General features: G+C 41.7%; 1 protein-coding gene across 5 annotated transcripts in view; it reads left to right on the top strand.

Annotated features, from left to right (window-relative positions):
* Window positions 1-22,171, top strand: part of cdk14 (cyclin-dependent kinase 14) — a 659,453-nt gene that overhangs the window by 463,290 nt on the left and 173,992 nt on the right. For all 5 annotated transcript variants that reach the window (XM_043690284.1, XM_043690286.1, XM_043690285.1 and 2 more), the window contains one exon: window positions 10,038-10,177. In XM_043690284.1, coding sequence (XP_043546219.1) covers window positions 10,038-10,177 — 140 coding nt within the window. The remainder of the gene's footprint in view (window positions 1-10,037; window positions 10,178-22,171) is intronic.

Below are 22,171 nucleotides of genomic sequence, written 5' to 3'. Positions count from 1 at the left end.
TATTGTTCATGATTCTGCTCCTCCTCCACCATGTAAATGGTCTTTAAACTCTGACATTTTCCTCTGTCACTCACTGATCAATGTAACTCTTTAATCTGTGTTTATCTCTTCTGCTGCCTTACATGCTTGGGCTGTACTGGTTGCTCACAATTTGCAACTGTTTTGACCTTTTCTGCCTTAAGCTATCCTCCCTTCTTCATGACCCGATAAACATGTGCTGTTTGGTGACTGTGTTTCTTTTCCTAACTGCCTGTAATTGTTACTGTAGGCTAATCACTTCGTGAAGTGTCTTATTTTAATGGGTATATCTAAACAACCACGTTACCTTTTCCTTATTGCCCAGCCTCTGAGAGAATTCTGTCCATTCCTTCATCGTTTTTTTTTCTTGCAGGTCTTTCAATATCATTATATATTTATGAACAAGGAACAAGACTAGTCCACTTGCCGTTCAAGCCTGTTCAACTATTCAATAAAGCCATAACTGACTTTGTTTTAACCTTCACTCTATATTGCTGCTTATACTCAATGATCTTTCATCTCCTTCGTAATTAAAAATATTTAAAGATTCTGCATCCACTGCCTTTTGAGGAAGGCAATTCCAAAGATACTCAACCTTCTAAAAGGAAAATATGTTTCCTCATTCTGTTTAAATGGGCTCTCCCTTATTTTTAAGCATATGCCTTTTAACCATCACTTGGTTATATTGGATTTCCTGCAGTAACCTTGTTGCCAGTATCTGCTGAAAATTTCCCTTTCTTTTCCCCACTTTGCTTACTTCTGTCCTTGTGCTGTCCTCTCCTACTTGGGTCCTGTCATGGTCTCAAATTCCAGTGGGAGTTTTACTGTCAAATGAGCATATGGATTCGGAGCAGAAGTGGGCTGTTCAGTCCTTTGAGTGCCCTGCCACTCTATAAGATTGTGACTGATCTGTTTGCATTTCAAATTCCACATTCCTATCTGCCCTGCATAAATCTTGACTCCCCTGCCTAACAAGAATCCATTTGTCCACAAACTTTTATTGTGTATGTTTGTGGTCATCAGTTTAATTTTGGCTTGGAGCTGACTGAAGTTCGAGTTTTCTATCTAGGTGGCACTCAATACTCTCTCCAGAATGCAGTTTGAGGTGAACAGCCATTGTCATATGAATTGTAAGTAAACTGAGGTCTATCATACAACTTTGCTCAATGCCAATCTGGATTATGAAGTTTTGCATTTCCCACGCAAGAAGACAATTGCAATGGTATCATTGTAAGCCAGTTGCAATATTGTGATGAAGTTTGTTGAACATTCAAGTTGTTGGAGCATAGTCCACAGAGGTTTGTGGTTTAGACTTAACTACTTTGGTCAGGTTGATGAACACAGTGGAGAGTTCTTGATGTTGTGCTTGCCAATTGTTGGCTTGAAGGCCTTTTTAAAGGTCTTGTATCATGTGTCTCTGGGAGGGTTTCCTCTGGGGGAGTAAGTAGATGAAACAGGAGAGTGCACGTAAGGATGTTCTCTGCAATGGATGAGAGGGGAATACCTCGATTTTCTGCAGCAGATTTATCTCCTTTTTTGGTTGAAGGTAGTTATAACTGTCATATTCCTGAAGTCAGAGACAGTCCCTTTCACAAATCAGAGTGCATGGAATCACCACTGTCCGTTAAATGTAATGGTTTCCGAGAAAAGCATGGATTGAACAGAGAAAGCTTACATCATTGGGTCGGAAAGAGTTGTTGATCTGAAAGTTAATGTAAGCTGTGCTTTTAAAAAAAGATTTATGAATCGATATGTTAAAAAAATCCTCACCATTTTTGCAACTTCTACTTCCTGCTTAAACTTTTTGTTCAACCTCCTACTAACAGTTGTTTAGGTATGTACTTCTCCTGATGTGTATCTTCATTAAATATGGAACAAGGGTTTCAAAACTGACCCAGCCTTAAATGGTAATTATCCAGTCTGTCTGAACTTCTGTCATTATCCAACTGCACTAATATGGTAACATGAAGTCTTTTGGAGAATCAGTTACCCGGGAATAAAATCTCTGCAGAACAAAACCTTTATAAATTTATTTTTACTTCAATAAATTCAGGTGCACCCATGACGTCAAACTTCTGTCCTGGCCTCAAGGAGCAGGTTGTTAAATTAGAAATATTTTTACTAGATTGTAGTGTTTTCCAAAAGAAACAAATGAAAAATGTCGATGGCATTTGGAATGATCTGCCTGAAAACAGGTTCAACTGAGGGCATTCAAGAGGGCATTGACTGATTATTTGAACTTGTGAAGAAACAATGTGCCGCAGATTATGGGCAAGAGATAGGAGATTGACACTCAACTAAAATGCTCAGAAAGTTAGTGCAAATTCGATATTGTACATACACTGCTTCAAATGTTTATACACTTTGTTGTTAAGGGCACAATAATCTGCCTTGATTACTCATTTTGTAGGCATAAACATATTGCTGAAATCTTTCATTTCACTTATTTAGTGACATTTTGAAGTTAATGGCGACTCATCATTAACTTCACACCTAAAGAAACAGCCATGTCAAATATTCACACCTATGATCCTATTTATATTAAAATATTTAATGTTAATGAATTCACTAAACCTTAAAATCCAACTACATGCTAGAGATGTTTGAGACAAAAAGATATTTGATACGTAGGTACCCTACCTGAGAAGGAATAAACAATTATTGCTATTCTTGTTCATAATGTTCATCAAGTTTGGGAATGTACTTTTTGTACCTGATGCTGCCACTAATCAGGAATGCAAAAAATAGGAGCAGGAATCAGTCTCTTGACCTATTTGATCCGTCTTCATCATTCAATATGAACCTGACTAATCTTTGAGCTTCAACTCCACTTCCTTGACTGCATCCCATATCCTGTGAATTCCCTAGAGACCAAAAATCTAACTGTTGCAACCTTGAATATGTTCAGTGATAAAGATTGTGCAGCCTCTGGAGTATGGAACTTGAAAGGCTCACAATCCTTTTGAATGAAGTAATGTCTCCTCATGTCAGTCCTAAATGATAAGCCCTGATTCTGATAGTAATATCCCTATGTTTTAGATTCCTCAAACAGTAGAAACAATCTCTCTGACTAGCCTATCAAGACCCTTCTGAATTTGCAATGTTTCAATGTCTCTCATTCTTGTACTGTAGTGGGTTACAACAGCATGTTTATGATGTGCGGTTACGTAATTAGAGAGATCTTATGGAGGAGACACACTAAGCTTATGTGTAACTCTATATTACAATGAACACAACTGCAATGAAAGACAGACACCTGTCACCCCACATGTCAGTGAAATAATGCCTCTGAACTCTAGATAAAGGCCCAAATTGCTCAGCCTGTCACCTTAGCATAACTCTCTCGCCCCAGAAACCAATATAGTAAACATACTGTCTCCAATGCAGATATATATTTCCTTAAATAGGAGACCAAACTGCACACTGTACTCCAGACATGGTCTCATCCAAACTCTGTACAACTGTAGCAAGATGACTTATTCCTATATTCCAGTCTCCTCGCAATAAAGACCAGCTTATCACTTACCTTGCCAATTGCTTGTGTACCTGTATGCTAACTTGTGCTCCTTGTACAAGCACATCCAAGTCTCACTGAAGATCAACATTTGCATGCTTCACACCTTTTACAACATATTCTATTTTATGTGACACAAAATCAAATGTGTTTTGGAAAGCCAAGTACTTTCAATCTAATTTTAATGACTACTAATGGCTAGATTCTCAATAAATGCTTTTCAAGGAGAGAAAGAGATGTTACATTTGCTTTCAGTTTCTAATCAGATCAAACTGTTCCTGAATCTAAGGAATTTAGGAAAATCATTTAGAACATGAGGGTATAGACAATTCAGTTCCAGAGAATTGTTAGATTTGACCCTTTAAATTTCTCCAATCCTCTTTCTTAGCTGATGTTAATTCTCTTAATGTCATCATTGTTTTCTTAAAGTCACTCACTTGCTCTGTTTTGGTCTGGTAAACATTCATACTCGAGCCTTGTTGAAACTGGAATCATCTCTTTATAAACAACATGAGATGATCTGGTGAAATCTTCACCTGTATGATGGAGCTGATAGGGAAGGATTACTTTAACCAGGAGGTCGACTGACCAAACTCTGGACAGAGGAGGATTGGCAGTCAAGTTCCTGGCACCCCCTGTTTTCTGAGCTCAAAGGAAAGGTGAAGCAAACGTTGAAGACCAACATCCAGTAATGGCTGCCAAGTGAGGTATATATGCTTCATGTACAAAGAAAGCACAGCTAGACTTAGTCAACTGGTCAGCCTTCATGGCAAGACCTTTCCCCAAAGAAAGCTAAGAGAAGCAACAAAACGTATTTATTCATAGAATCCCAACAGTGAGGAAACGGGCTCTTCAGCCCAACAAGTCCACACTGACCCTCCGAAGAACAACCCACCTAGACTCCTTCCCTGACCCCATTATCCTATATTTACTCCTGACTAATGCACCTAACCTACACATCCCTGAACCCTTTGGGCAATTTAGCATGGCCAGTTCACCTAACCTGCACACCTTTGGATTCTGGGAGGAAACCAGAGCACCCGGAAAAAATCCACACAGACACTGGGAGAATGTGCAAACTCCACACAGTCACCCAGGTCCCTGGTGCTGTGAGGCAGTAGTGCTAACCATTGAGTCACCGTGCCGCCCATCATTATACTTGATTGCAACATATGTCCATTTTGGAAACTTACTTTTGTAGATTTTCCTTGAATGTTTCTTAGTTTGTTAAGTAATCATGAAGTAAACAAATTGGTGAACTTGCGTAGAAGCATATTGTTAACCTGTAATCAGTCCACCTCTATAGAATTGGAGGAACTTCTATTTAGGGGGTATGTGAGAGATCTTTAATCCAGTACCTACAACTAGGGGCCCATTGTTGTAACAATTTATATCGTTGTACAAATAGATACTAGGCAGTGCGGGTGAATGTAAGAGTCATTTTATAGGTACAAGTATCATTGAACATCAATGTCAAAAGCAAACTGAAAATTTATAACACCTGTCCATGATTCATTTGTGGTTTAAAATAACTGTTGACATTTTATTTGGCAAAAGATATCCGTAACCATTACTTTTTCATGGATAATTGAGGAATATAGCTATCGATATCTACTCACTATCGATAGCATCAAGACAGATAGTAGTACCTTGTTTGTACTGCCCAGCTGTAATCCAGCAGAGAGCTCTACATGTATATGAACATGCAGAGCTCTGCTTCTAGGCATTAAATTTTTAAAACTTTTGAGAGCCCTAGCAGTGCTGTCTACTGCCGATATATTTTAAGTAAGCTCTTGGCAAATTTAACCAGACCACCTGAATTCTCACTCATCTCAGTTTGGTTCCACAAGTTGGACTCCATACAATGATTAGTCCATGCTGTGACAAACTACTTCTCTCAAACTCTTATTCCATACTACTTGAGAGAAGATTCAGGATCTGCATCTGGTCTTAGTGTTATTTGCTGTTGTAAAAGGGGTTGTGATATTATCAATGTATTTGAAAATTAAAGGTCCTTGCTTTTATTGGCTAGTTTTTTGTAGTAAATATTATAGGGTTTGAAGTACTGAATCATTTGTCAAATGTTCAAAAGCTTGATGGTATTTACTACCTGATTTAAAATTATGCTCAACCTTTTTGCTATAACTTCTATGTGCAATCTCTCGACTTTTGATCACTGGAAATGCACACTCTCTTCACTGGTTCAAACTTACTAAATCAGGATGTTATACTCTTTCTTAGGCACAAAAACCTGCTCCCTGTTGCAGCACATACCTTCTACTTCATGAGTTTTTGTAATGGCTTTCTGCAGCATTTTGAAAAATGAAGCTGCTGCTTACAAACAGTTTAAATTGAAAATATCTGCAGAATAGATAGGGGAGTGGTATAAATTCACTGCAAAGTGAGAATGTCAGTGATTTCTGAAGGGCATTTGAGGTTGAACCATAAATATTCATCTTGCCAGTCATGTCCACCACTCTTGAATGAATGAATAAAAGAAGCAAATAAAAATCTTCAAGCTCTTATTTTTTAATTTTGTAATAAGCATTTTATGTTCTCCTTGCCTTTGTTGGACTTGGGAGACAATAGCTGAGAAATTGGAGTCGATATGGAATGCATGCTCGTTGTGTCACGGGACTCTTGGCTGGGATCAGTTAGGGTGGTCATCTAGAGGTCGACCTTTGACCCATCCTATTACAGCAATCAGCTTTCTCAGTCACACTGCAGTTAGATGAGTTGACCATTTTGCTTCACCTGAAATGGAATCTTAAGGAGCAGGCCAGTTACTACTGCCTCTAAGGTAAAACTATAGAACAATACCAACCAATGATCACCCCCCTCCCAGTTGCTCTTCCAAGAAACACATTTGCTTTAGCCGTCAATCCTACGAGATCATCTTCATCCATTTTGTGACATTTGCACAACTGCCAGAGCCATGACATGTCTTGAGTGCTCTGGTAGGATCTTAATAACAGTGGTTTGTACTTTCACTTTTGAAGTCACACACACACACATGATCTAATTTTTAGATCTACCTGTGTAGTCATATCATGCAAGTTGTTCGATGTAAATACTGATGTAACACTGATTTTGTTAAAGGGAAATTGTGGGCTTGGGTAAACATTCAACTCTCTGAAATTGCATTGTTCACCCTTGCAACACCAGTCTGTGAAAAGCAAGCATTCAGTGAAATTCACCAGTGGCAGAAGTTTAGCGAAAGGATAGTTGACTGTTGCAAAAACATTTGAATTTGCTTAAGAGTGTACACACCAGAGTGTCAAAAAGAATGAATAGTTTTGGAAAAGTGCAATTTCTGAACAGTAATAAACATGAAAGCCAAACGCTAGCAATGAAATATTGCACAACCTGAAAAAGTGCTTATTAGGATGTGAGGACAACAGCACTTCCCCCAGCCAGTCTACTGCTGCAGTTAGTAGGAATTAAGTGCATAGTTGCTCTCTTGAACTCATAAACAATATCACAATACTTGGAAAATACTGATTATTGTTATTGTTATTCCTGGAACTCCCCTCTGATAGTCTTATGAAACTGAAAACATGCCAGAAGTTCCATATATGAATAACATTTAAAATTAGGAAGCTCAGAGGAATCTTGGGAAAACTGTCCACAGATCCCTGAAGATGGCAGAACAAGTTAATAGTGTGGTTAAAAAGGTAACTGGTCGAACTATACATAATAAGAACAAGGCAGCTATGTTAGAGCTGTATTGGCCCTTGGTTAGGTCATAACTGGAGTACTGCATGCATCTTTGGTAGCCACACTCTAGGAAGGATGTAGTTGTACAGAAGAAGGTGCAGAGGAGATTCACCCAGGATGTTTCCTGGGATGAAACATCTTAGTTACAAAGAGGGGCTGGAAAAGATCAGGTTGTTTTACTTGGAGCAGAGAAGGCTGAGAGGAGACCTAATCGAGATGAGTCAGATTCTGAGTGACATTGACAGGGTGGTTTGAAAGCAACTGGTTCCCTCTCATGTGGGAGCACATTTTTAAGGTGAAAGGCAGGAGGGTTTGAGGGAAAACACTTTCTCCCAGAGGGTGGTGTACTGCCTGGGAGGATAGTTGAGGCAGGTAACCTCTTAACCTTTAAAAGTGCTTGGATGAACACTTGAACTGTCTTAGCTTTCAAGGTAATGGGCTCATTGTTGATTGTGTATTTTTGAAGGGCAGATTTGATTGGCTGCAAGATCTCTTCTGTATGATTTGCTGTGAGACTGAGCTAAATTTAGGAATGTATAACATCTGAATGTATATAACAAGAGCCAATGAAGTATTGAAATTGTGTTAATGGATTGCATCACTTGCGGACACATTGAGACAGCTTTATGATTCATGTGATTGTGACAAGATTGAGAATGACAATTAATTAAAATTGCCTCACTATCATTCAGTCATTTGTTGGTATTTTCAGTCCAACATTCCATTTGTGGGAGGGCTTGTCTAAAAATTAACAGCTTCTTTAGAATAAATGTTTAGTCAGAGTAATAAAGGTGAAAACTAGAATGGTATAAGTGACACAGTTGCTCAGATCTAGGGCACTGAATCCAGGACTGTTAGTTAGAGTTGGAGACATTAAACTATGAAGTTGCAAGTTGAAAATATAATGGTTTTGAATGCAGCTGTTTTTTGAAACTACTGTCAGATATTTTAACAGTCGACGATGTAAGTCAGTCCAAACTGGGAAGAGCATCTCCAATACCATCACGCTGAGCATGGGGGCACCCAGGGACGTGTGGTCAGTCCACTGCTGTTCACTCTGCTGACACACAGCTGTGCAGTGATGCACAGGTCAAATCACATCATCAAGTTCACTGATGATATGTTTGTAGTGGGTCTCAGCAGCATAAATGATGAGTCAGCATACAGAGAGGAGGTCAGTGGTTAACGGACTGGTGCAGATCTAACAGCTTGTCTCTAAATGTGGACAAGATGAAAGAGGTGGTTGTTGCCGTCAGGAGGGCACGGAGCGATCACTCTCCGCTGGACGTCGGCTTTTCCATGGAGATGATGAAGAGCACCAAATTTCTTGGCGTACACCTGGCGGAGAATCTCACCTGGATTCTCAACGCCAGCTCCATAGCCAAGAAAGCCCAGCAGTGTCTCTACTTTCTGCGCAGGCTGAGGAATGCCCACCTCCCACCCCCTCCCCATCCTCACCACATTCTACAGATGATCCATTGAGAGTACTTTGAGCTGCTGCATCACTACCTGGTTCAGTAATTGTAGCGTCTCTGATCGTAAGACACTACAACAGATAGTGAGGACAGTTGAGAAGATCATCGGGGTTTCTTCCCTTCATTACAGACATTTACACCGCATGTTACATCCAAAAGGCTCAGACCATTGTGGAAGACCCCACACACCCCTCACCCAAACGTTCTCCCTCCTGCCATCTGGCAGAAGATACTGGAGCATTCGGTCTCTCACGGCCAGACTGTGCAAGTTTCTTCCCCTAAGACATCAGGCTCCTTAACATAGTATGATCGGTCTTTTTTCCATCTGAAATTCTTTGCACAACTTCAAATTGCTGCTAGAAAAATGTCCATTATTTGTCATTCTTCTATTACATTGTAACTTGCGTGGTTTGCACTTCTCATGCACTTTGTTGTGTATGAGCGTGTAGTTTGTGCTGTCCATGTAGCACCCTTGGTCCTGGAGGAACGCTGTCTCGTTTTTACTGTATCAGCTATATATGGTAGAAATGACAAAAAGTTACTCTCCTCAAAGGCTTTTTACAAAAAGAAAGAAACACGTTCTCCCAACTTTGGGTTAGGAATAGATTTTATCATAGATTTGATTACATTATAGGGCAAGGAAACAATTGGAACCAGAGCAAGAAGCTCTTTACCAGTTAGTGAAATGTGGGAAATTTTGGAAATTCAGGATCCTGTTGGTTCAAGAGGATGCATTCCTACTGAAACCAAACAGCCCCCATGACAGCACCTTCACACTTTTAACTGTGCTATATTCTTTCTCCAGGGTTTTCAAGTAGGTTAGGTCTAGGTATAAGAATAAACAAGACTGTTTTATCATTACTCCTGCAGAAAATTTGGTTCAAACTGGCTGTGGAACCTGAGCATAAATTACAAAAATGCTTTAATTTTTTCCTGGTTGTAAGCATAGATATCTAAACATTTTTAGATATCTTCGAAGACCATTAACACACCGAACATTAAGAGTTGTCATTGATTCCATTTGTTAATTTTATTATTTACCTTGAGACAGGCATCAATTTCCTTTTATCTATTTTTCAGGAGTTTGGGTGAATTTATATTGATTACAGTGTTTTTACTTGGTATTTTTTTTTCTCTCATGAATGCAAAAAATGCATAGCATTTCATTAGAAGCAATGCTTTCATGTTGCAACTAATTATTGGTGTGCTTTGTAGCCTCAGCTGCTATTTTCATTTTTAGTGCAGCATTGATCTTATTTTGGGTGATTACTTTCGAATAGATGTTTATATCCTTTTACAACCTTGTATTCCAGACTAGATTATGTGCCCCATGCTGAAGATCTTGCCTCAAAGCTTCTCCAGTGCTTTCCAAAAAACAGACTGTCGGCTCATGCTGCCCTGAACCATGAGTACTTCAGTGATCTTCCTCCACGGCTTTGGGAACTCTCAGACAGTGAGTATTATTTCCAGCTTTAATCCAGATTCTACTCAATCTATTTCTTTGAGATGCCCAAAGATGGGTATTATTATTACTAAAACATTTTTTTTGCTACTTGTTTAACAAATAGTACTACTTCAAGTTCGACAGTTCTGGCACTAACATCAACTATCAAGTCAAAAGTAGCAGTATTCAAGTTACCATTTTTCTTATCGGTTTACGTCAAACATAGAACAGCATAGGACAGGCCCTTTGGCCCACCATGTCTCAACCAACCATGATGCCATTCTAAGCTAATCCCATCTGTCTTCACATAATCTGTATCTCTCTATGCCCTGTACATTTGTGTATCTATCTAAATGGCTCTCAAACATTACTATTGTATCTGCTTCTACCACCTCTGGTACACACGGTAGTGCACTCAGGTACCTCCCACCTTCTGTAAAAATACAAACTTGCCTTGCACATCTCTTTAAATGGCCACACACACACAGACACGGACGGACAAAGACACATGGACGGACAGACAGACACACTTTCACCCTAGGAAAAAGATTCTGACTATCCACCCCTGTTCATTCCTTTCATAATTGTATATATGCTGAAAATGTGTTGCTGGAAAAGCGCAGCAGGTCAGGCAGCATCCAAGGAACAGGAGAATCGACGTTTCGGGCATGAGCCCTTCTTCAGGAATTATATATATGTCCATCAGATTACCCCTCAACCTACACTCAGCAAAAACAATTCCCGTTTGTCTAAACTCTCTGATAACTAATACACTTTTTTAGCCTCCTTCCTCATGTATTTAATGCCTAAACTAATAAGGGTAAGTAACTCCTGTACCACCTTAAATCCCTGATCTACCTTTTTAAGAAACTAAGGACATGCCATTCCGGGACATTCCAGATGGCCTCCTATTTCAAGGACCACAATTTCCCATCCCACATGATCATCAATGCCCTCAATCATATCTCCTCCATTGCCCACACCTCCGCCCTTGAACCCCATCCGTCTAACCGAACAAAGATAGAACCCCCATGCTCCTCACCTTCCATCCTACGAATCTCTGGATATAGCACATCGTCCTCTGCCAATTCTGCCACCTTCAGTCAGGCCCCACCACTAAAAATATATTTCTCACCCCACCCCCATCTCTTTCCGCAGAGATCATTCCCATTGCAACTCTCTCAAGTCCACGCCACCCACTAACCCACCCTCTACAACTGGCACCTTCCTCAGCCATCACATGAGGTGTAAAACCTGCCCTCCCCAAGTCTAATCCAAGACCCTAAAAGTTCATTTCAAATCCAGCAGAGTTTTTCCTGCACATCCACCCTTCATCTACTGCATCTGTTACTCTCGATGTGGCCTCCTCTACATCAGGGAGACAAAACACCAACTCTCAGAGCAGTTCAGAGAACATCTGTGGTCCGCAACTAACCCCACCGGCCTGTGGCCAGCCTCTTCAACTCCCCTTCCTATTCCCCTAAGGACATGCTAATTCTGGGCCTCCTCTGCCGCCAAACCAAAGCCACCTGCAAGCTGGAGGAAGAACGTCTTATCTTTTGCTTCAGGACTCTACAACCACACGGCATCAACGTCGACTACACCAGTTTCCAATCTCGACTCTCGACTCTTTCCCCGCCCCCCCCCCAACACATCCTAGATCCAATCGTCCAACCCAGCACCAACCAATTGTAGTCCTCTTGACCTGACCTACCTGCCCATCTTCCTTCCCACATATCCTCTCCCCCCTCCTTACCGTCCTAAGACAATTACCTCCCACTTGCATCCACCTAATGCCTTCCCAGTTACCTTCTCCCCACCCCTACTCCCCTATTTATCTCTCAACCCCCTTCTCCCTCCACATCCCTGATGAAAGGCTTATGCCCAAAATGTCAACTCTCCTGCTCTTTGGATGCTTCCTGACCTGCTGTGCTTTTCCAGCACCACACACTTTGACTCCTTCTGATCTTCTGTGTTTCCCAGGATCCTACAATTCATCATGTACTCCCCTTGCCCTGTTAGTCCAAACAAAATGCATCATCTAACACTTGTCTGGATTCAACTCCATCTGCCATTTCTATGGCTAACTTTCCAACTAACCTGTAACCTGCTGTATCCCGTGACAACCTTCCTCACTATTCACAGTTCCAACAATTTTTGCGTCTGTGAGCTTAGTCATCGGACCACCTACATTTTCATCCAAATTGTTTGTAGAAATTACAAGCAGCAGTGGTCCCAGCACTGGTCCCAGCACAACTGCACAGGTCACAGGCCTCCAGTCAGAAAAACAGTCCTCCACCGTGGGGAATTTGAATGTGGAATTTTCTGCTGTAGACTTGACTTGATATTAAATCCTTACTAAGAACACAAATGCTAAATATTGGGAAACAGACTCTAATCAGTTCAGCTGAAAAGAAATATATTTGGCTGCTATAGAAGCATTAATGTTGTTCTTCAGTCCACGTGGAGCCAGGTTTTGCTGTTGCCATAGGACTAAAGCCTGCCTGTTTAATGATTCTGAGCAAATGCATATTACATTAGTTACAGCAACAACTGTGCTGTCAACTGAACATTAGGCGGATGAGGATGATGCAATCACAGAGGAGGAGAAGAGTCAGGACTGAAAACAGCTGTATTGGCCCAGGATCAATTACCTATCTCCCTCCAGGGGAGGACACAACTCCTAGGTCTTGGCTCAAGTGGAATCTGATTTAGATGAGTCCTTAGTGACTCCAGCTGTTCTGGTTGTTATTGCCAAAATTCTAACCTTTTTTAAGTTATCTGGTCATTCAAAGCACTGCGGGGAGTGATTCCACCTCCGGAAAGTCAAAGCAGCTTGTCTAGCAGCATGCAGGTGATAACTGCAACACAGTTCCAGAGACCTGGTCAATTCAGTTCTCCAGGAACATAAGGAAGAGTTGACCACACAGCAAAACCTGCATGTCATCACTGATTCACCAGGGTACTGGATTGAATATATTATTGGTCATTTAGGTGAGTTGACAGGTGATCTCTGCTCACTGAGTATTTGAGTCGTCTGTAATATAACAGCAGGAATTCTTATCTGGACAACCAGTTATTCAAATGCTGTGTCATTCATTTCACCAGAATTGTCCCAATTAATAAGGGTGGGGGTGAATAATTTCCAAGTTGGCTCTGGAGATATATTTATAAACAGTGGTTCATTATGCATAAATGCAACCTCCAATGCCAGACAATTAACTTTCTTCCCAAGATCAGCAAATGTTTTCTCTTTGATTGTATTTCCCAGTTTAAGATAAAGAAGGTAAAAATTGGGACTTTTGCTGTATTTTAGATCTTATCCAGTTTTCTTTTCACCTCAAAGCTGATTATAACGAGGTAGAGATCAATTTCACACATCTTGCTCTGTCCCCTCCCCCTGAAACAGGCTCATCTTTTTGAAGAACTATCTCCGAGTTATTACAGTGCACGAGGCCATTCAGCCCACCATGCCTGTGCTGGGTCTAATATCTACTGTCAATCTCCTGCCTTTTCCCTACATATCATGACTATGACCTGCACATGATTACGATCCAAATAACCATCCAACAGCTCTTGAATGGCTAAGTTGAACCTGTCACCATCACATTTTCCAGCTGGTTCATTCTATAACCTAGGTATTTGTGTGAAAAAGATTTTTTTCTTATGTCACCCTTGCTACATGCAGCAATGAATAGCGACAATTTAAGCATCACACGAGTCGCATATGGCCAGGCTATAAATAATAAGGAAACCTGAAGTAAAACTTGGATCCCTTTCAATTCAAGAACCCAAAAACAAGCCTGATTAGAAGTTAAATCACTTAAAAAAAACTTATCCACTTTACTCAAATTTATGGGCTGATCCCTTGGATTTTTACTTATCGGGTTTTACTGTGAGCAAAAACCTTTTACAAGCAGGCCATCCCATGAAGGGCCACAGGCATGTTCCTAGTGAAATGAGACATCTAGTTACGTATAGATTGGCCCCACCCCTGACTCAATAGCAGGAGGCAACCCATTGCCTAGACCCCAAAAGACCCTGTGTCCCAGTGAATACATCTCCTATCTCAGTTCCTCAGTATGAGCACAAGATTTATATGCAAACTAAAATTACAAAACTAAATATAATTTTGCAATCCATGATATAAGTTAGACACTAAAATCAGAGCTTATAACATTTTTTGACAGTAGAAGTACTGCATTAGTTACAGTAGAAGCTCAAATGTTTGCACAAGTAACATAAGTTGGGTGGTAGCGTCTCTAAGGAATTTGTGTCTGATATTTAATGCTTTCTTTAACCGTTAGTACTTAGTGTCAAACCTAGACCTTTTTAATTATTAGGAGGGGAATGAAAGTATATTACACATATATATAAAGTAATACAAAATTAGCTATCAGCTTCTCTACAGTTTAGTATAAAGCAACAAAGATCATGTTTTCACAAGCTTCTCAATGAAACCAAAATGCTAAGGATGTTCCATGGTTTTCCTTGCAATAATTCCAAGAGGAGGTGCTGGGGGAGGCAATATCCTCGTGATATTATCGATGGATTGTTTAGTCCTGTTAACTATCCAGGGACTCTGATTTGAATTCCATCACAGCAGATGGTGAGATTTGAATTCAGTTTTTAAAAAAAATTGGAATTAAGATTCCAATTATAACCATAAATCCTTTCTCGATTGTCAGGAAAAACCCACCTGGTCCACTAATGTCCTTTCGGGAAGGAAACCGCCATCCTTATCCAATCTGACTTAAGTGTGACTCTAGACCCACAGCCATGTGGTTGATTCTTGAACTGGGCAATAAGGAATGGGCAATAAATGCTGTCCTAAACAGCCTTCATCTCATGAATGACTTTTTTAAAAAAAAAAATCCTTTCATTGTCGAGCCAAAAGGTTGCCATTGAGTAACAATGTAAGGACCCATTTCCCACAGAAAATTACATCGTGTCAAATGGTGACACAAGAAACCAAACTGGGTTGGGTGGCTTTCTGTTGTCTTTCTTGACAAAACTTATCTTGTGATTTTTCCTCTTTGTGAAAAATTAATCAACTTTCCTCTTTTTCTTGCAAAAAGAAGCTTTAGCCATAGCCCAATGAAACTTGCTCCTGTGGATTGACTCAGTAGCCACACCTGGATGAATGTTGCAGACTTCTTCACTGGTAGAATTAATTGGATCACCCAAGAAGCAGTTAGTAATTTATGTGGCTTGTTGTCAATCATTGTATCAATCTATTGTCAAACCTGCAGTATTGGCTACTTTTTGGCAGATGCAAGTCTGTTGGATCTATGAGGTAGAATGTATGTTTATGGGAATAATCAAGCAAATGCATCATGCCGAACATCATGATTCTCTGAGAGGTCGCCATTCTATGCTTTTGTGAATTGAACTTCAATCTTTTGAAGTTTCTCACTTGTGAATGAAGGGCTTGTGTTTGGTGTCAGGGAGTTTCAGTAATGTGATTGGCTAAATTAATGTTTTAAAAATAACAAGTGGTGGATGTGCAGGCTTTCCAGGTGTAAATTGTACAGAGCTAAGGCCTTTACAAGGACCAAGAATTCAGAAAATTCCCCTTTTGTGTTTAACCTATGGTCTTTTAGTGAACAGAAAGAAAGTTGTGACGTGTACAATGCAGACAATGCTTTGGTGATGCTGGATCTGATTCCATTCCCTTCTGGTGGCCATCTGTCTTGCGAGATGGTGGTTTACACCTTTGCAATCAACTGTGATAAACATCACCAGCATTGGCTCAGGCCCCCACCTTGCCTCTCTTGCTGTGCTTAATGGCTGAGATGCTGTAAAAGTCATATCACATTTGTTGGGCTATTTTCTCTGAGAACTGTCAGCCAACTGAGCTTACCATTTCTCTCTGTTTCTGATGCCCCTCTGGGCCATCAGCCTCCAGAGGTCTTGATCGTCTGCAACTGTCTCCAACTTGTACATGTCAGCGCCCACCATTATCTTATTTATCTTCCAGCTCTCCTTGTAGTGGTGGTGTAGGCTAAGCAGAAGGTCTTTGGCTGTATGGCAATCATTCATTTGATGAAAGTAGTCAAGCCATCAATTGGTGTTGCGACTACCACAGTGGAAGCCAGGCCTTCTCTCCCGAAGAAAGAAACACTGTCACTGCACAATGCTTGCCCTCAGGAATGAGTGTATATTTTTCAATCAACCTGATCAGCGATGTTATTGCACACCTCTGGAGCAGGTGGATCCTGAACCCAAGTCTCATGGCTCAGAAGTAGAGACAATATCACTGCACCACAAGTGCCCTTCGAAATGAAAGCTGAAAGGACTGTGGATATTGTATAAATCAGAAGCAAAACAGAACTTGCTGGAATAGCTCAGTCGATTCTGAACCAGTTCTTAGAAAGGATCACAGGACCTGAAACGTGAAGTCTGATTTCTCTTCACAGATGCTGCCAGTTCGGCTGAGCTTTTCCAGCAACTTCATGTTTTGCCTTTGGTAATGATTGTATCCTGTGTAATCAGTCTTGCTGAAGTCACTCATGACAATGTATGGTCGCCTCCATTGTTCATGAGCTTTCTCTTGCAGTTAGGAGACCGAAGATCATGTAACTTGTGGATTTCCAGTTCTAAAACCACAGTGGGATTTCGGGTAGGTCCATTCAGCCATGATCAGTAGTCTTTTAAAGGCAATATGGACAGTACTCAGAAGGAATCTACCATGGTAGTTGTTACAGTAGTTGTGGTCACTCTTGTTCTTGTACAAGATCACAATCTTTGCATCACGCACACAGCCTGATGCATTGCCTCCCCTCTGTTGGAAAGAGACTTCAGGGAAGCTCTCGACGGAACAGCTAGAAATTGAACCCACAGTGAAGAAACTTTGTAAAACTATTACTAGACTTGCTTCCCATTGGCAAAACTCTAGGTGACGATGCTGCACTGCCTGATGGCAAGCAATCACTCCTGTGGAATCTCATTCTGTGCTTTTTATCGCAATAATCTATTGTGCTCTTGGATCAATGCGAGTCACATCAAAAATAGCATTGCATCAAATTTAATGAGTGAACTGTTAACTAAAGTTGGATTGTTCCAACAAATCTGAGATACTAAGACCTTTCATTAGTAAGCTGCTATATTTTCATGGGCTCTTTTTTGTTTTTGTCTGTCCCTCAGTATTTTTCTCGTATGGTAGAGGCCAGGTATAGGAATCAATGTTGTGCTCCTGATGTTTCTGTTGTTGAAATACAGCACTGCATCAGTCATGTCCCTCTTGCCTGTCACTCTAATTGTTTGCCTGGAGCACTAGAAGACAGAGTAACTTATACAGTCCAACTGCTTCAATTCAAAGTTGATGGTCTATTAGCTGATACAGAGATCTCTTGTAGTTCGCATTTAGCTTTCAAAGGAGCATGGGGGTTACACATTGTAACAAATATGCTTTTTTTTTAATTAAAGCCTTCTCTAAAGATATTTGAGTTTTCTGTGATGTATATTTCATTTCCTTTGAAGAGTGGTGCTGTTAAGCTTTATACTATACACATCATTAATCTGACAACAGTGTATGTTTTATTTATACTGGATGTGGCTACTGGCATCTGAAACTTTGGAAAAATTGACACATTTCATTTAAAATTGGATGTAGGGAGCACAAATCTAAATCATCAATTATCATTGTAGTTATTTTGTGTGAATTTTCAGTTGTCAGTTCCTGAGGTTTGCTGTGAAAAGTGACTGACAGCTCCTGCAGACAGATTTTACCAGTGGGGTCTATGTGGCATTCTGGAGTTGGAGAAACCAGATGATAAATTAAATGTTTGTAGTGTTTTGCTGGGAACAAGTAAGTATTATTTCAACTTTATTTTTGTTTTGCAGGAAGGTGAGGTGTGTTACCTTGCGTGCACTTCCAGTTTGGATTCCATAATCTGAAAATCTGTTTTTTGATATGTTCAGAAGGGTACTTGCAAACATTGTTCCCAACCTTCCCCACCCCTGCCAAATTTTAATTTAAATTAATTTAATGCATAATTGAGTGTATTGTTGTAAGGAAGAGAAAGCAATTGATCATTCTAAGCTCTTGGAGAGACATTTTAAGATAAACTTCAAAAACTACCTTCAACCCTGGCAAACACCTTTATGCTCGATCTGTGCAGGCAAAGAAACTGGTGTTGTGGTCAAACTACTCTGTCTGAACCTTGCTACTCTCTCCTCCATTCTCAAATGTACTATTTTGTGGCCAGGTGTAAGAGTTAGGCCAAAGGCAGTCTGCCACAAAGTGCACGAGGCTTGACCAATACCTCGGCAGTGTCCTGTTGGCCAAAGCAGCTACTGATAGAGATCCAGCATTGCTTCCAGTGTGCTACTCAGCCTTCGGCCGCCTGAGGAAAAGGGTGTTTGAGGACAATAACATCAGTTCCAATACCAAGAACATTGTTCACAGAGCTGTGGTAGTTCCCGCTCTCCTACAAGGCTCTGAGATGTGGATTTTCGACAGCAGATACCTCCAGGTGCTGGAACAAGATTCTGAAAATCCACTGGGAAGAAAGACGTGCCAATATCAGTGTTTTCAACCAGGCCAATATCCCCATCATCAAGGTTCTGACCACTCTTGATTGGCTGCGATGGGCTGGGCACACCGTCCACATGACTGACCCAAGATTCCCCAAGCAGGTGCTCTATTCCCAGCTTCAAAACAGCAGGCAAGCCCCAGGTGGACAGAGAAAGGGCTGAAGGCCTCACTGGCAAAATGCGGCATTCCCACAGACACCTGGGAATCACTGGCCCTAGACTGTCCAAAATGGAGGAGGAACATCCAAAAAAGCATTGAGCACCTCGAGACTCACCATTGGGGGAGGCAAAGCGGAAGCCAGGCGAAAACAGTAAAAGGAGTATCTGGCTGTGCCAACACCCCAACCACACCTTCCCATGACCACTTTCTGCCCCTAATGTAATGGAGCGTGTGGAAGCCACAACGGTCTTTACAGCCACCTATGGACTTGCCCTGCGAGTGGAAAAGAGTCATCCTCATCTGCAAGCGATCGCTGATGATGATGATACATGACACTCGAGAGGTAATCAAGGAGAAAGAGGAATGACAGATTGTGGAGTGAGAGTGAGACAAATCATAAACTGATGGGCTTGCTCGGTGGCATGGGCATCTCCTTTTGTCCCATTAATGACATTTTGGAGGGAAGATAAGACCCTAAATGGACACTAATTGCCCTTTTAAGACCCTTAATTAGTCTGATTGTGAGCATGTAACCAACACCGTAGCCGTTGCTGTTAAAAATTGTGTTGGGGACAGGAGTGAGAGTCCGGGCTTGCCTGCCCAGCTTTCAAACTCACTGCCTGGGGAGTGTAAAATCCAGTCCATGGAGCTCCTGAGTAATTTCAGATGGCCTAGTGCTGCCATCTTTGCCACCAGCAATGAAGCAGCAGTAAGTTCAGGAATCGAAGATGGACTACAGTGCCCAGACATTGCAGGGCACTTTGTGCAATTTTGTGTGCTCTTTTTGACAAGAGTTGGACAGTGTTGCTGCTGAGACTGAACACCAGCTGCAGGGTATGGAATCACTGTACCAATATTGCTTTGGGAGTCAGAGGGCATGATATCTCAGCACGCATTGCTTCTAATGTACGCAGCAGGCAAATGTCACACTATGTCTCTGCAGAAGGCACAAAATCATGAGGCTAGCATCAAATCCACTAACCTGTAATTCTTAAAACAAGCTCGGATCTCTTAAAAGGGGAGTACTTTCGAACTGGTCCATTTGCTGGAAGTCACGACACAATGATCTGGGAAAGGCTCAGCATAGCAGAGAATGGGCTCTGAGGCTTTCTGACGCTGGACGTGGAGACCTTGTTTCAGAAGGTCAGGACGAATGCTAACCATCTACATGGGGCTTCAGAGGCCCAGCAGATAAACATTACCAAGACCGAGGACCCATGTTGCTGTTGTGGTTGATCCAGCCTCAAGGATCCGAAAGCAGTGTTTGCAAGAAGCTCAAACCGGTCGTCATCAGTAGAGTGTCTTCAAATATCAGGCTTCCAATGATGTGCCTCTCACTCTGCTCAATATGCTAACCTGTCACCAAGAACTCACATCAATTGCAATTTATATCTAATTTCTATTGCTTCACCTCACACTCTTTCACTGGTCTGCAGGAGATTGAGGGGCAACCTAATAGCTTATAAGATTGTGAAAAACGTGGAAAGTATGAGACTTTTTCCCCAAGATGAAGGGGTAATTACTAGGGGACACAGGTTCAAGGTGTTGGGGGTGGAAGTTTGAAAGTGATGTGCAAGGCAAGCTTTTCACACAAAAGGTGGTGAGTGCTGCTGGAGGAGGTGGTGGAAGCAGATACAACAGTAGCACTCAAGAAGCCCCCTGAATGAATATGAGTAAGGAGGGAATAGAGAGATACAGATCCTTAAGTGAAGACAGTTTGAGTATGCAAGGGCAGAATGTGTTGGAGCAGGCTTGGAGGGCCAAAGGGCCTGATTCTGTGCTGTATTGTTGTTCTTAGCACTGCTGTGAGCTTCACAGCTGCTTCTCACTACACATACACAGCCCACCAACTCTTTGTGGAAATTCCTTGATCCCAAACAGACTGACTGAGTGTGGTGCAGTATTTATCTCTTTATTGTGATGCTGGGGAAGGTTGTTGCCAACATTGGAACTTGCCTCAAGAAATGCTGCAGCTATTAAAATTGAAAGCTGCTTCATTTGAAATCTTCCAACTCCCATCACACTTCTGTCATTCCTCAGTCCTTGATATCTGTGGATGCTGTAAGCGTGTGGACTTGCTTTCATGTTCCCTTTCTCTCAAGAGCAACCCTCCTGTGCCTTTCCTTGAAGTCAGCCAATTGGTGGGAGCTGGCCAGTCAGAGGTGGCAGAACAGGAGACTGATGAAGTGACAGCATCACTGGTGCTCATTCCCGTACCCACGTCCTGGCACTGCACATACCTTTTTTTTTGAGGATACCTCAGACAGGATCTGCATGTGGTGAGACAATAGAACATAGAACATAGAACATAGAACAATACAGCACAGAACAGGCCCTTCGGCCCACGATGTTGTGCCGAACTTCTAACCTAGATTAAGTACCCATCCATGTACCTATCCAAATGCCGCTTAAAGGTCGCCAATGATTCCGACTCCACCACTCCCACGGGCAGCGCATTCCATGCCCCCACCACTCTCTGGGTAAAGAACCCACCCCTGACATCTCCCCTATACCTTCCACCCTTCACCTTAAAAAACACAGACAGACGTACACAGGGACACTGGGTGACAGGCAGACACACACACATGGGTAGACACAGGGAGACACAGACACAGCATCCAAGATATCCCATATCCCACGAGCTACAGTTAACTTGCCCTCCGTAAAAGGAACTGTTACCCAAAAACAATGACTTGAACCCTTCAATATGAAGTAAATAGTACTCCATCCAGGTTTGAACCCAAACATGATATTCCTGCTTTGTACAGGTCTGACCTTTATCAGAGAATGGGTAAAGCACCGCCTGAACGAGACTGCACCAAGAATCTGATCATCATTACAAACCGTACTCAGATTCCAGGTTTTCCCAGGGGTTCCCTAAAGAGTAGTTGCGGGAGAGGAAAGGGGGTGGGGGTTAGTGTTGAGTGGGGGTGGGGAAGAGACAGGGACCTCTATCAATGGATGCTGACCAATGAGCAGTGACAGCAGAGACTGGCTGGTCCACTTAAAAGCCACATTGTGGGGTTTTTCTTGGTCAATGTTGTTGACAGAGTAGCATCTTGCCCGGCTGGGAAAGTAACCTGATGTTCTGCTGGAAACAAGCTGTTGTTAGACATCAGCAATATTTACAGAAAGCAGCTTACTCCAAACGAGAAAGGCAGGCTGCACGGATTGCCAGCCAGGCAGCTGGATGGAGGTTTGCTCGGTTGGTTGGACGGCTGGCCCGCAGCAGCAGCAGCGTGTCATCCACACCAAGGGTTCAATTCCATGCCCCCCCAAAGCCGAACTCCCCCCTGCCCCTGCCA

Source organism: Chiloscyllium plagiosum, chromosome 5 (assembly GCF_004010195.1).
Source record: "Chiloscyllium plagiosum isolate BGI_BamShark_2017 chromosome 5, ASM401019v2, whole genome shotgun sequence".
Classification (NCBI taxonomy): domain Eukaryota; kingdom Metazoa; phylum Chordata; class Chondrichthyes; order Orectolobiformes; family Hemiscylliidae; genus Chiloscyllium; species Chiloscyllium plagiosum.
This window is presented reverse-complemented; position numbering and strand designations above follow the sequence as displayed.